Here is a 14,102-nt window from a genome sequence, read left to right on the forward strand (position 1 = left end):
GAGTGTAAGTTTTCGAGAGTGTGTGTAAGTTTTTGTGTGCATGTAAGTTTTTATGTGAATGTAAGTTTTAGTGTGAATGTGTAAGTTTTTGTGTGTGTGTGTGTGTGTTTTATTTCTTGTGTGTGTGTAAGTTTTGACGTGTGTGTGTGTCAGTTTTCGTGTGTGTGCGTAAGTTTTAGTGTGTGTGTGTGTGTAAGTTTTTGTGTGTTTGTGTGTTAGTTTTTGTGAGTGTGTGTTATTTTTTGTGTGTGAGTATCTGTTAGTTTGTGTGTGTTAGCTTTTGTGTGTGTGTGTGTGTATGTTTTTGAGTGTGTGTATTATTTTTTGTGTGTGTGTGTGTGTGTAAATTTTTTGGTGTGTTAGTTTTTGTGTGTGTGTGTGTAAGTTTTTGAGTGTGTGTTTAAGTTGTTGTGTGTGTGTGTGTGTTAGTTTTTGTGTGTCTCAGCTTGTGTGTGTGTAAGTTTTGTCGTGTGTGTGTCGGTTTTCGTGTGTGTGTGTATAAGTTTTTGTGTGAATGTAAGTTTTAGTCTGCTTGTGTTTGTTTTTGTGTGTGTGTGTGTGTGTGAGAGTCTGTGTGTGTGTGTAATTTTTGACGTTTGTTTGTTAGTTTTCGTGTGTGTGTGTGTTTGTTTTTGTGTGTGTGTGTAAGTTTTTGTGAGTGTGTGTATTTTTTTTTGTGTGTGTAAGTTTTTGTGTGCATGTAAGTTTTTGTGTGCATGTAAGTTTTTGCGTGTGGGTGTAAGTTTTTGTGTGTGTGTGTAAGTTTTTGTGTGTCTAAGATATTGCGTGTGGATATAAGTTTTTTGTGTGTCTGTGTAGGTTTGTGTGTGTGTGTGTGTGTGTGTAAGTTTTTTTGCGTGTAAGTTTTTTTTCTTTGTTTGTGTTAGTGTGTGTGTGTGTGTGTGTGCGTGTGTAAGTTTCTGTGTGTTTAAGTTTTGGGGTGTGTGTGTTAGTTTTAGTGTGTGTGTGTGTAAGTTTTTTTTTTGTTTGTGTGTGTGTGTAATTTTTTGTGCGTGTGTGTGTGAGTTTTTTTTGTGTTCATGTGTAAGTTTTTGTGTATGTGTGTGTGTGTGTGTAAGTGTGTTTGTGTGTGTAAGTTTTTGCGTGTGTGTTTGATTTTTCTTTTGTTTGTGTTTTTGTTTTTCAGTTTTGTGTGTGTGTGTGTGTGTAAGTTTTTGTGTGCATGTAAGTTTTTGTCTGGATGTTAGTTTTAGTGTGCTTGTGTAAGTTTTTGTGTGTGTGTGTGTGTGTGTGTGTGTTTGTGTGTGTTTGTGTGTGTGTAATTTTTGGAGTGTGTGTGTTAGTTTTAGTGTGTGTGTGTGTAAGTTTTCGTGTGCATGTGTTAGTTTTTGTGTCTGTAAGTTTTGGCGTGTGTGTGTTAGTTTTCGTGTGTGTGTGTGTAAGTTTTGTTAGTGTGTGTATGTGTAATTTCTTGTGCGGGTGTGTGCGTGTTTTTTTTTTGTTCTTGTTTTAGTTTTTGTGTGTGTGTGTGTGTGTGTGTAAGTTTTTTTGTGTGTGTTAGTTTTGGAGTGTGTGTGTGAGTTTTAGTGTGTGTGTGTGTGTTAGTTTTGTGTGTGTGTGTGTGTGTGTGTAAGTTTTTGTGTGCATGTAAGTTTTTGTGTTCATGTAATTTTTAGTGTTAATTTGTAATTTTGTGTGTGTGTGTGTGTGTGTGTAAGTTTTTGTGTGTGTAAGTTTTGGCGTGTGTGTGTAATTTTTCGTGTGTGTGTGTGTGTAAGTTTTGTGTGTGTGTGTGTGTGTGTGTGTAAGTTTTTGTGTGTGTGTGTGTGAGTTTTTTTGTTTTCATGTGTATTTTTGTGTGTTTGTTTTTGTGTGTGTTTAAGTTTGGTTGTGTGTTTATTTTTTTTGGTGTGTGTTTTATTTATCGTGTGTGTGTGTGTGTAAGTTTTGTGTGTGTGTGTGTGTGTAAGTTTTTGTGTGTATGTAAGTTTTTGTGTGGTTGTAAGTTTTAGTGTGAATGTGTTAGTTTTTGTGTGTGTGTGTGTGTGTGTAAGTTTGTGTGTGTGTGTGTTTGTAAGTTTTGGCGTGTGTGTGTAAGTTTTGGAGTGTGTGTGTTAGTTTTAATGTGTGTGTGTGTGTAAGTTTTTGTGTGTGTGTATAAGTTTTTGTGCGTATGTGTAAGTTTTTGTGTGTGTGTAAGTTTTTGTGTGCATGTAAGTTTTTGTGTGAATATAAGTGTTTGCGTGTGGGTCTAAGTTTTTGTGTGTGTGTGTGTAATTTTGTGTGTGTGTAAGCTTTTGTGTGTGGATGTAAGTTTTTTTTTGTGTGTGTGTAAGTTTGTGTGTGTGTGTGTGTGTGTGTAAGTTTTGTGTGTGTAATTTTTTTGTGTGTGGGTGTTTATAATTTTTTGAGTGTGTTTGTGTGTGTGTGTGTCATTTTTTGTGTGTTTAATTTTTGGCGTGTGTGTGTATTTTTTTGTGTGTGTTTGTTTTTGTTTTGTGTGTGTGTGTGTGTGTGTGTAAGTTTTTGTGTGTGTGTGTGTGTGTGTTTTTTTTGTGTTCTTTTTTTTTTTTGTGTGTGTGTGTGTGTGTGTAAGTTTTTGTGTGTGTGTGAGTTTTTTCGTGTGTGTGTGAGTTTTCGTGTGTGTGTGTGTGTTTTAGTTTTTTTTGTGTGTGTGTGTAAGTTTTTGTGTGCATGTAAGTTTTTGTCTGCATGTAAGTTTTCGTGTGCATGTGTAAGTTTTTTTGTGTGTGTGTTTGAGTAAGTTTTTGTGTGTCTGTGTGTAAGTTTTGGCGTGTGTGTGTAAGTTTTCGTGTGTGTGTATAATTTTTCGTGTGTGTGTGTAAGTTTTTGTGTGTGTGTGTAAGTTTTTTTGTGTGTGTAAGTTTTTGTGTGCATGTATGGGGACCGGGGGAGGACCTTTGGGGCACAGGGAGGGCGTGTGGGGGTCAGGGGGCCCGTGAGGATTGAGTGGTCTTTTGGGAGCCCGGGGGCCCTTTGGGGACCGGGGGGGGGCCTTGGGGAGCCCTGTGGACCGTTGGGGACCGGGAGAGGACCTTTGGGGGTCGGGGGGACCATTGGGGGTTGGTTGGCCCTTTGGGAGCCTGGGGGACCTTTGAGGACCGGGGGACGGCCTTGGGGGGTTTGCGGAGTGAGTGTGGGGGATAACATTTCTAAATTTTTACTTGGGAGTCTCCTTTTTTTGCGGTGCATTCATACGACGCATTCTGCAGCATGGTTCTGAAATACATCCCTATGCCATAGCCACTGCAGTGCTTTTATAACCCGCGGCGCATCTTTCCGATGACTCCAATGGTGCTGGCGTGATCCATGGTGCAGTCCGGCGGCGTTTCGGTGGTCGGGGGGACCTTTGGGGGCCGGGGGTGGGCCTTTGGGGGCACCGGGAGGGCCTTTGGGGCACAGGGAGGGCCTTTGGGGGTCCGGGGGGACAGTTGGGGGCCTGGGGGACATTTGGGGACCGGTGGAGGGCCTTTGGGACCCCGTTGGTCCTTTGGGAGCTCGATGGGCCTTTGGGGGGCCCGGGGATGGCCTTTGGGGGTCTGGGTGGGCCTTTGGGGGCGCCGGTGGCCCTTTGGGAGCTTGGGGGGCCTTTGAGGACCGGGGGCTTCCTTCGGGGTTGGGGTAGGAGGATTGGAACCCTTTGGGGTTGGGTTAGAGGACCTCACAACACTGTTCAAATGAAACTTGTGTATTATAACGACCACAGAGTTTCACCATTAAATTCTCTTCTAAAATCTCTTCAAAAATCATCTTTTAAAATGTCTCTAACTGTTTCGCCGAAATAGTTCCATAACCTGTCTAAAACAGTTTCGCCCAAATAATCCCTAAACGTAATTCAGCGTGTTCCTTTTGTTTTTGGCATCTCTGCGCTAATGCATTTCAAATTAATAAGAAACCTGATTCCCGCGCTAAAACAATTCATCGCTAAGATGTTTCTTGGAGAATTGTTTCCATGGCCTTTGGCTATTAATATCCTTTGGAGTTCGACCAAAAGAGTTGTTTCCGAGGCAAAGACATTAATGACTTGGATCTATTCCTGGAGAATCGTTTCTATGCGAAAATTTTTAAAGTCTGACAGATGATGTCATTGGTTGATTGATCTGTCAAGAAAGGGGAAATTAATGTGTTGTTTCTAAGGGGAATTATTGATTCACGATATGTGAATTGAGGTCGACAGCACAGGTGTTTGACATTCGCTGAGAGCGTGCACTTACAACAACAACAACATCGACCTAAGAAATTTAGGTCATTGACCCCATTAACAATGTGTTCTCCACAGGGACTCTATGCCCATATATGGTGTACGTACGGGAGTTATAGGGTCATTTCTACTCCCGTCTTTATGCATATTTAGAGCGTGGTAATGTGTTAAATCCTACCCTTTTCGGATTTCGGCATGGTTACACAACAGATTAAGCGGTTGCCTATCTAAGCAGCGTAGTAAATCAACTGTTGGATGAAGGTTACAGAGTTTTAGCAATATTTTTAGATATAATTAAAGCTTTTGACACAGTTGATCATGATCCCCTACTCCTAAAGTTTGAGTTTTAGGTGATAAGAAGTCCTGGGCTTAACTTTCTGCGTATATTCTTAGCAGGGCAGCTACAGTATGTTCAGATTGACTAAAAGCCTTCATCAAGCTTTCCTATTACATGTGGAGTTCCAAAGGGCTCTGTTCTTTGACCGCTATTATTCTTAATTTTTGTAAATGACCTAAGTCAAAACATGTCTAATATCAAAAACAATTTCAGTGAATTATTCCATGATTCACAAGAAGTGACAGTACCGATGTTTGCTGGAGACACGTTACTTATTGGTCTTGCAAGAACCGAGAAGGGATTACTTGAACTAAGTAAACAATCGTTAGACAGAGTTTCAACTTGAATGCACGTGCAGTAAAGCAGTTTTGTGGGGGCATAATGGGTATCTAAACCATGCCCTTGGAGGGGGTATTGTTACGGTCCTAAGGTGATTAAAACTCGGGTAGCGAGTCCTTAGGTTTGGCCTGACTAATTATCTGAAGTATACCTACTGAGTATTGATGAGAAGCTTAAATAATGTTGCATAAAGAGGTTTGGTATAACATGAAAACTTTTATTTAACTTTACAGCAGGCAACGGTACAGGACTTAGACTCAAAATTGGTCATGATTAGTACATAAAATATATAAGAAAATCATGTAGAACTTACTATATCCAAACGATCCAAAATCTAATCCTAATTAAAAATAGTTCAATGATTATCACCGCCTTATTGAAAAAGCTGGCATATATATATATATAAATATATATATATATATATATATATATATATATATATATATATATATATATATATATATATATATATATATATATATATATATATATATATATATATATATATATATATATATATATATATATATATATATATATACGAAATTGCTGTGAAGTTACAAGATTTTTTAATACCTTCTTCCTTGTTTTTAAACAGGTCAGAGCACATCCTGTTTATATAAAACAGGATTTATATATATATATATATATATATATATATATATATATATATATATATATATATATATATATATATATATATATATATATATATATATATATATATATATATATATGCCAGCTTTTTCAATAAGGCGGTGATAATCATTGAACTATTTTTAATTAGGATTAGATTTTGGATCGGATTAACTTCCACAGCAATTTCGTATATACATATATATATATATATATATATATATATATATATATATATATATATATATATATATATATATATATATATATATATATATATATATATATATATATATATATATATATATATATATATATAAACCTGTTTTATATATAAACAGGACGTGCTCTGACCTGTTTAAAAACAAGGAAGAAGGTATTACAAAATCTTGTAACTTCACAGCAATTCCGTCAGCTCTTAGTTTAGTGGTCAGTTTCAAAACCCAATGTCTCCAACCCATTATTTCCAGACTTCTTTATAAATTATAATTTGTGCTGTTGCATTTTTAATTGCTTTTATTAAAATCAATTTCTGACTTAATTTGTCAGGTTACTAGATGCGTAAATAAACTACAAGTTCGCGCAGCTAAGAGTTCTTTTATTATATTCTCTAGAACAGCTACATATTATCCATGGATTTCTCGATTTCAATCATACAGTTATGGTGAGATTGAAAGGAAGTCTTGTGTCAATTATTTAGGTATTACACTTGATAAAACTTTGTCGATTGGGAAACATGTCGGGAACACGTCAGCGATTTTATAGCGGAACAAACTAGATTCTGGGAATCGTTTTCACTTTCTATGATGAAGAGAATTTGAATTTTTTTACGTATGTTTAATGCACCAAATTTGAATGTGCAGACAAGTGGGGTAAATAAAATTTTGGGTAAATTTCCGGTTTGTGAACTATTGGATGGTTTTAGTTTAAGATTCAATCAGTTTTTCTATAGACTCTAACAGGGATATTTTTAATCATATTTGGTATGTATATTTTAATATAATTAAATATATTAAATATAATTAAATATAATGTCCCAAGTGAAACCAAGCACAGGGATACCATAAAGAGCTAATAGTAGGCGCTGCACTGTGCAGGATTTTGACTCTTGTTGATAGAAGAGCATCGACAAATGCTGAAAACCATGTTGTGAACAAGATAGGCCCAGGATTGCACAAAGCCTCCATTCATACTGGAGGTCCCAGGGACTTCTTGCTGTCCGGGTCTAAGCCATCTTAAGCACTTCAGTGTAGACTTGATAAGATATGTGATCCCCGTCCTGCACTGGCATCCAAATTGAACATGAAAATTGGAACTTAGAAGGTTGCGGCGGACTATCGTGTCGACGTTTTTACTGACAAATTCAGACGATTTTAACTGGGCTTACTAGGAGTTTCAAAACTCATATCCCACGAGTAGGAAGCATGAAATTAAGGGATATAGAATTTGTTTTCCCGGGCAGGAAGGATGGAGTACATAGACAGGGAGTAGGGATCATTATGAATAAGGAAGCTGCTAAGTCTGGCTTAGGCTGGGAAGGTATTAATAAGAGAATTCTAATTTCTCATTTTATGACTAGAAAGTTCAGGGTATCAGTTATAGTAGTATACGCCCCTGTAGAACCGACTGACGGATAAGCTAGTGACTCAGAGGAATTTTAGTTACAGTTACAGGAACAAATAGACAGGATCCCAGGTAGAAATATGATGTTATAACTAGGGGGTTTTAACGCCCAGGTCAGTAGAAATAAGGATAAATGTTAGCCTAGGTAAATTTGGTGTAGGAAAAGAAAACAGTAATGGATACAGACTTTTGCAATTTTGTAGGTATAACAATCTAGTTATAACTTATACAGTGTTTCGTCATAGAATGGCTCATAAGTTAACATGGTATTCACGTGATGGTAAGACAGCAAACTTTATTGATTATGTTATAGTAAACCGAAGACTGGCAGGATCAATACAAGATACTAGGGTATATAGGAGTACTGTTATTGATGTTAAAAGCAAAGGTCACCATCTAGTAGTGTCTAGGGTTAATTTAAAGCTGAAATATTAGAAGGGTAACTACCTCCCGGGAAGTTATGATCTTGGTAGACTCCAGGATGAGAATTTGAGAGACACTTTCCAGGAACAGTTGAATACTAAACGCAAGAGTTTAAAAAATGATAATGTGGAAGATTGTTGAAATTATTCTAGAAAAATAATTTGTGAAGTTGCTGAAGGTGTCTTAGGGAAGAACGCTAGGACTGCATCTAAAAATATTAGTGAAAAAGTATTATGTTTAATAGAAAGGAGAAGGGACTTGTACAAGAACTATATGAGTGTTAGATGATATGAAAACAAAAGATATGTAAAGAAAGTGGAGAAAGCATTAGAACATGAACTAAGGAGGTGTGAAATGGATGCCTTGGATAAAATTGCCGAGGGTCTGGAAGATGCAGTTAGACGGTAGAATAGTAAAATGTTTTACTTGGATGTTAATAAATTGAGAGGAAGTAGTCAATCCGGACTTTTCCCAGTTATAAAATGGAACGGGTCTACAATTTCTGATAAGGAAAGAGTTAAAGAGAGATGGGCAGAACATTTTGAGAATTTGCTAAATCGAGATAGAGTAACAAGAAAAGATATAGAGGAAAATAAAAAAGTTTGTGATACCTTGGATGTGAAGGAAGATTTGTTTTGTGAGGAGGAATTAACGACAGAACTAAAAGGATTAAAAAATAATAAGGCGTCAGGTGCTGATAGTTTCGTAAATGAGTTTCTTAAATAAGGTGGCTCTGAGGTTAAAAATAAGTTACTGAAGATTATGAATATGGTTTATGAAAAAAGGGAATTACCTAACGATTTTAGGAAAACCTTAATTAAGCCACTTTATAAGATTAATTAAAAAAAAAAAACTTACCAAAAAATAAGTTTTTCAAATAAAAATAGAGGCCATTTAGCACTTAAGCTCAGGAGGTATGCTTATCTGTTAAAATTAAAATTCTAAGCGGCCAGAAATCACTATTAAAAAATAAATGAAACCCAAAACGAGCAGAAATTAAATAAACAATCATAGAAAAAAACATACAACAAGTAATAATATAAATGAATAAATATATCTTTAAGCGAGTAATGCTTGGATTGAACATGAAAATCAAGCTTAAAACGAAAAAGAATAGTTTGCTATTAAAGTATAAATGAAACTTAATACGAACAGAAATTAAATAAACAATCAATGCGAACAAACATACAATATATATTAATGTAAATGAGTAAATAAATCTTAAAACGAGTGAAACTTAAACTGAATATGCAAATCAAGTTTGAATCGAATAAAAATAAGTACAACAAGAGTTTGGGTATCGCCTCACTGCAGAAGCCTAAAATCTACTGCGTCATTGGCGCCTTACTGAATGCTATATGAGTCTTGAACAGTCGTGGAAAGTATAAACAAAATCAAATTGAATATTAGGTATATAATGATATTAATTGTTGAAAGATCCATCAGTTCAAGATTTTTTTTCACTGTAAGTTTTATTTTCATTTTCAATGCTGTAAGAACTGGAAAAGAATTAATTTGTAATATAAGAGAAATTCGTTTTCAATAAAGCACCAATGACGCAGAAGGCTTTAAGTTTTTTCAGTTAAAGAAGGGAGCAGTATCCAAATTTTGTTTGTAGTGAAACTATATTTGTCCTGACCAATCTTGGAAAGAACTAATAAATTAAACTGAATATTCGATGCATAGTGATATTAATTGCTGAAAGCCCATCAGTTCAAAATCTTACTGTAATTTTAATATTTATTTTCAATATTAAGTACAAAAGAAAACATTTGTAATATTATTCGTTTTCAGTAAAGCGCCAATGACGCAGTATTTTGATTGATTGATTTCATAGATTGTGGAATGGTGAGCCCCCTGGCCCATCATTTGGGTGAACCTCAACTCATAAAATACAATTTTGATTAATTGTTCCGTGTTATGTGCATATATTATTCCATATATGTTATTTTGAGTTATACTTTTATCGCATTGCGTTCATTTTTAAGGCTTGAGATAAAAACTGAAACCTTAGCGGAGACAGTGGTGGGGGAAGCTCTCCCCCTCAAATGCATAATTGAGCAGCCACAGAGAAAGTAATACAAATGAAATTAATCTGTCTTTTGAAAAAAGGTATGCAGGTCTTTAAAGACCTGCATACAACAATGTGGTATTATGATATCCAATCTTCGGCAAATTATTTCCATGATCTGGGTATAATTGAGACTCCCATTTCCTCTGCCCACCACGTCCGCTCCAAGAAGTATTGCCTTCCTCCAATTAAATCTGAAAGAGCTAGATTCTCAATCAGATACCGGATTCCTCATATTGCGAATAAATTTAATTTAATAGATGTGTCCCCAAGATTCAAGAGCCGATTTTCTTTGAAAAAACATATTTCAAAAATTGTTCTTTGCCTGGATGTTGGGATTGGTGAATTTGGATTTTAGTATGAAATTTGTTGTGGTGTTCTCGCGCTGGGGTGGCCTCCTCTGTTATCTCCCACCATGTGTGTCTTCTTTTTTTCATTATTGATATGCTTTATTTGTTATTTCGGCAATTTCTTTTTTATTTTATGTTTTTGGCCGAAACATCGAGCCCTGCTCCCCGTCGGCCAGTTTAGAAAATTAATTATTCATGTAATTTGTTTGTTAAATAAACTTATCCTACTTGTTAAATAAACTTATTCTTCGAAAATATGGCTTTTTTCAAAAGACACGAACAAAATCGTCTAAAGGAACCTGAAGTGCTATCTCTGACATTTCCATTGATTCTTTATTCCCGTTACTTTCAGATGTCAAATTTAGAATATTATCGAATGGGTTTAGCCGTCCCCTCCCTGAATGACTCACATTTGGAAAACCCACCCCTGGGAAATTCCACCCCCTTCAAAGAACATTTTCTTTTCCTGCTGATAAATCCCCCGCGATAAATTCCACCCAGCAGAAGTTTCCCAGCCGTGGAATATGCTCCCCCAAACATATTCCCCTCAGATAATTTCGGATATTCATAAAAATAGAAGCTGAAATTTCTAATCAACTTTTTAGGTTAGAAGCAATGCTGTAGCGTTACCTAAGTAAAGAGCCATAAGGGTTCAATGAATTAATACATATTTATTTTTCCCGGGGCACTTTATGTGGAAGAGGTGGTCGCATAAACTTTGGAACGGGGTTCATTGGATTACAAATTAAAATTTATAGTGCCCTTACACCAAGGGCGGAACCAGGATTTTTAGGGGGGGGCAAAATAGGTTGATCCGATAAAATTGCGTTAGGAGCATGTTTAATTAACGCAATCTTGCCTTAATTAAGTAAATTACATTACTTTAGACTACGTTAGGGGGAGGCAACCCCTCGCCCCTCTCCTGGATCCGCTACTGCCTTACACTCTCTGTTTCTTTCCTTGTTAGGGAGGAGAGCAGATGCCTAATAGGTGTGTGTTAATACCAAAACATTCTGACTCTCATTGGGCCTCCAGGTATAAACAGAATTAGTTCAACGGGTGGGGTGGGGAATAGGGCGTGGGGGGAGGGTATTTGCCCTTAGATCGATTTTGACTCGTAAGAGCTGGACTAGAACTTCCAATTTCCAATCAAAAGAGCCCTCTCTGAAGTTTATACGAGACTCCCTTCCTGCCCCCGGGCCCTGGGGAGTTTTGTCGACGGCAGAGTTTTGTTACTTAACCTTTCAACTATTTAAAAAAAATTATCTGATGCATTTAGGGCGTGGAGGAGGGGGGCTAGTTGCCCTCCAATCTCTTTTGAATCTTAAAAAGTGAACAAGAACTTTCAATATCCAATCAAATGAGCCCTCTCTAAAGTTAATACGAGCATCCCTTCCACAAAAAGTAATATGAAGGATTCGGAGAATCCTTAAATTACAACCCCTGCCCTGAGGGCTGTGGGAGAGTTGTCATCCTCAAACACCTAATTTCCAGACCTTAAAACTACGTTTAATAAAATGGCTGTCTCAAAATTTTGATTGGATGTGTTTGGAGAAAAGGTGGGCGTGAGAGGGGGTTAGTTGCCCTCAAATCACTTTCGACTATTAAAAAGGGCACTAGCCCTTTGAACTCCCAATCGAATGATTCTTTTTTGAAGTTTCTACGACACCGTTCTATAAAACCTTATATGCCCCCAGGGTATAACTTAAAACCCTTGCCTTGAGGGTTGTGGGGGATTGTCCTCCTCAAAGATATATTTTCTATATGAAAATCAACTACGCTGAACAAAATGGCTATCTCAAAAGTTGTATGGTTTGGGATTGGGGACATGCTGGGCGTGGGGGGGGGGCGAGTTACCCTCCAATCACTTTCGACTATTAAAAAGGGCACTAGCTTTTTGAATTTCCAATCGAATGAGCCTTTTTTGAAGTTTCTACGACAACGTCTTCTATAAAAACCTTATATGCCCCAGGGCATAACTTAAAACCCATGTTCTGAAGGTTGTGGTTAGTGTCCTAACCACAGTGTCCTCCTCAAAAATATATTTTCTATCTGGAAATCAACTACGATGAACCAAATGGCTATCTCAAAATTTTGATTGGATGTGTATGGGGGAATTATGGGCGGGGGGGGGGCTAGTTGCCCTCCAATCATTTTCTACTATTAAAAAGGGCACTAGAACTCTCGATTTCCAATCGAATGAGTCCCCTTTGAAGTTTCTACGACGATCCCTTCCATATGAAGTGCCTCTGGGGAAAAAAAAATAAAACATTGGAGCCGTATGGCCTTTACTATAGGCAACGCTACAGCGTTGCCTCTGAAAGGTGATAAGACTGAGTGTGGTAGTTATCGAGGCATTACTCTGGTCTCAGTAGGTAGCAAATTACTTAGTAATATGGTACTTTAGACTGAGAGATGCCGTAGACAAAGTTTTAAGAGAAGAACAGTGTGGTTTTAGAAAAGGTAGAGGATGCGTCGACCAAATGCTCAGTCTTAGGTTAATAATTGAGAAGTGCATGAGTTGTCAAACACCTTTAGTCCTTAGCCTTATAGATTATGAGCAAGCGTTCGATTCTGTTGATAGAAGAGCTTTAGCATAGGCGTTGTCCTTGTAAGGCAAACCCTAAAAATACATTAAAGTGATTGCGGTTACTGTTGCGGTTAAGGTAGAAAAAGAGGTCAGCAGCTGATTTTTATTGAATATAAAAATCAGGAGTTAAGCAGGGTTGTGTTCTATCCCCCTTTATATGGATTATTTTCGACATAACACCTTTAAATTAGGTGTTGTTTTCTTAGACCACACTTCCGTTATAAGACGAACTAATACACTTTCAAATGGGGATAAATCCTTTTATTTAGATAGTGAAAAAATAGATACAAAAGTCCAGATATTTCGATCAGATATACAGCAACCGTCTTCAGTATAAATGCCTTCTACTGAACACGGTCGCTGTATATGTGATCGAAATATCTGGACTTTTGTACCTGTTTTTTCACTGTCTAAATAAATGGATCTATCCCCATTTGAAAGTTTATTTGGTTATGGATTATTTTGATAGACTTGGTGTTATGGAGCCCAGAAAGGCAATGGGAGATCACGGAGTCAAATGGGGAGGAAAAGTCTGCTGGACTTAGATATTGCTGGCGATTTAAGCATCCTAGATGCAAGTGTGAGCAAAATGAATGAATTTTTAGAGGTTTTGTGAGTTCAGGGTGCTAGAAATTGGTTTCAAAGTTGATATTGCGAAGACTAAGTCACTACGGCTAGGAATAAGTGAATATGAAATGATGACGTTGGGTAACGAAAATATTGATCAGGTGGGCAGCTTCACTTACCTTTGTAGTATTATTAGTAAAGACGGTGGGAGCAGTGAAGATGTTAAAAGTAGAATAGCCAAGGCTCAGGATATTTTTTCACAGTTAAAAAAAAGTTTGGAAGAATATGAAGATAAGTCTGCAAACCAAGATTAGAAAATTAGAAGCTACAGTGACGACAGTGGTCGAATATGGCACTGAAGCATTGGCGATCCGAAAAGCAGATGTAGATTCGCTAGATTTTTCCCATATAAATAGCTTGCGGATTGTTCTGGGTACTTGGCTGACTGACCGTATTAACAGTAGGCTGTACGAAAAATGTGGTTCAATCCCACTTTCTAGGGCTATAATGAAAGAAAGGTTTAGGTGGCTAGGGCACATTGTGTGGATGAAGGATAACAGATTGCCGAAGATTGTCCTTTTCGGCCAACCGTCTAGGGCTAAACGGAAAGTAGGTCATCCACGTCTGGGATGGGAGGATGTCATAAAGAAAGTTTTAAAGGAAATGGGAACTTCCTGGGAGGGTGTAAAGAGGGAGGCTTTGAATAGATTGGGATGGAGGAGCAGCCTGCGAAGATCTGTCTGCCTCAGGCAGCTTGGTGCTGGGGTGAGCTGTTAGTATTAGTAGTAGTAGTATTAAGGTCAAGACCTTGTTCAAGGGCATCACCTAATAATTACCTGTAGCCCGTTATATCTTATCCTTTGATTGTAACTGGCCTTGAAACATCAGAACACATCTTTGAAGGTTCCTACCACTACTTGCCTGTGTTCATTCAGATTATGAATTCACACACTACATGTTTGAATTTCCGCTTATGATAGCAA

General features: G+C 37.2%; 1 protein-coding gene across 2 annotated transcripts in view; it reads left to right on the plus strand.

Annotated features, from left to right (window-relative positions):
• Positions 1-6,326: 6,326 nt before the first annotated feature.
• Positions 6,327-14,102, plus strand: part of LOC148942403 (uncharacterized) — a 79,972-nt gene continuing 72,196 nt past the window's right edge. Inside the window, exon 1 of one of the 2 annotated variants that reach the window (XM_089103364.1) lies at positions 6,327-6,367. In XM_089103364.1, coding sequence (XP_088959490.1) covers positions 6,329-6,367 — 39 coding nt within the window. In that variant the 5' untranslated portion in view covers positions 6,327-6,328. Of the gene's footprint in view, positions 6,368-6,387; positions 6,479-14,102 lie in introns of those variants that run through there. The other variant, XM_089103367.1, reaches the window with a different exon arrangement.

The sequence above is a fragment of the Artemia sp. Qi Xiang Cuo genome, chromosome 17 (genome assembly GCF_049724085.1).
Source record: "Artemia sp. Qi Xiang Cuo chromosome 17, ASM4972408v1, whole genome shotgun sequence".
NCBI classification, from domain to species: domain Eukaryota; kingdom Metazoa; phylum Arthropoda; class Branchiopoda; order Anostraca; family Artemiidae; genus Artemia; species Artemia sp. Qi Xiang Cuo.